Here is a 1,322-nt window from a genome sequence, read left to right on the forward strand (position 1 = left end):
AGGCTGATTTGTGTGTGCAGCCAGATCGGCTCCCACAGACGTGATGTCTCTGTGGGGCATTGTCCACGGTCCCCACAGGAGGGCATGTCCCCAACTCTAAACTGGAAGCCTTCTGCGTGTCCCAGGCGGGCTAAGGGCGGGCAGAAGCTTGGAGTCTGCATGTGGAGCGAGTCAGGAGAGCTGGCTGTCAGTTTCAGTAGAGTAAGGATCCATGCTTGAGGGACCAGCAGTTAGCGTAATGGCTATGTTGCTGGGCGCCCCTGGTATCGACCGTGGTTCGAGTCCTGGACCCCACCGGGCGCGTGTGCGCGCGTGCCCAAGATCCCAAGAGGAGAATGGAGAAGGGATTGCAGTGTGGCCATCCTCCCGGAGGGGGATTTCTGACTTTCTGTCTTTCTGTCTCGCTCTGTCTTTCTGGTGAGCGCACGTGCCCTACAGCAAAAACCTCTCAGAAAAAAATAAATAAATAAAAGAATCCGCACTTGGGCCAAATGGTGACTGATGACCTTCCCCGGATAGAGGCAGGTGGGTTCTCACTCCCTCCCTCTGTCTCTGGTGAGTGCACAACCCTATGGCAAAAACCTAAGGGAAAAAGTCTTCACTATAGGAGCCCTCTGGTCTGAGCGCCTCCTGTCCCTGTTTGTGACCTAGCTTACCCTTCGTCCTTCGGCAGTTTACCCCGGCTTAGCCTGCCCAGGTGATCCGCTAGCATGAGATGCCATGGGGCTAGGCCTCTAGACTTTCAAGGTTCTGAAAAGGAGGCCATTGGGCTGTCTCTAACGACCTTCCCCTTTAGTTCCCTGGGACCCAAGGGCCGCGCGCACTCGGAGCCCCTGCGGGCCCTGCCCCCAGCCCACCTCTCTCAAACCCTCCTCGAGTGGGTCACTGCCCCGGCCACCTACCTTCCTGAAGGAACCCTGAGTCTGCAGGAGCGTGACGATGACGAAGAGAGGGACGCAGGCCATGGAGGAGAGGGCCAGCAGCCAGCCGATGGAGTAGCCCCAGGGCGGGTACACGTAGACGTTGTTGTATCTGAGCGGGGTGTACTTGCTCAGGGAGAAGAGGAACGTGGCCTGCACAGGGGAGGGCGGACAGGCTGGGACGGGGGCCTCTTCCAGAGCCAGGGCATGGACGCGGATGCCGGGCCCCTTCTCCACGGTGAGTCAAGGCCCTGGCCACCGCGGGCTGCGACAGGAGGGACGGGGGACGGGAGGGGACGGGCAGACACACAGGCCGACCTCTGGCAGTCGGGCAGGAGGCAAGGACCCGAGGAACAGAGGGAGCAGGGCTGGGAGAGGGTGAGGTGGCTCGGTGGGGACCGG

The 1,322-nt window shown here is 60.7% G+C and overlaps 1 protein-coding gene across 1 annotated transcript in view; it reads right to left on the minus strand.

The window, feature by feature from the left end:
• LOC102476442 (sodium- and chloride-dependent GABA transporter 2) overlaps positions 1–1,322 on the minus strand; it is a 49,404-nt gene that overhangs the window by 3,924 nt on the left and 44,158 nt on the right. The window contains 1 exon segment of the mRNA XM_006163250.2: positions 903–1,073. Within this exon segment, the coding sequence (XP_006163312.1) occupies positions 903–1,073 (171 nt within the window).

Source organism: Tupaia chinensis, unplaced genomic scaffold (assembly GCF_000334495.1).
Source record: "Tupaia chinensis unplaced genomic scaffold, TupChi_1.0 Scaffold141530_1, whole genome shotgun sequence".
Classification (NCBI taxonomy): domain Eukaryota; kingdom Metazoa; phylum Chordata; class Mammalia; order Scandentia; family Tupaiidae; genus Tupaia; species Tupaia belangeri.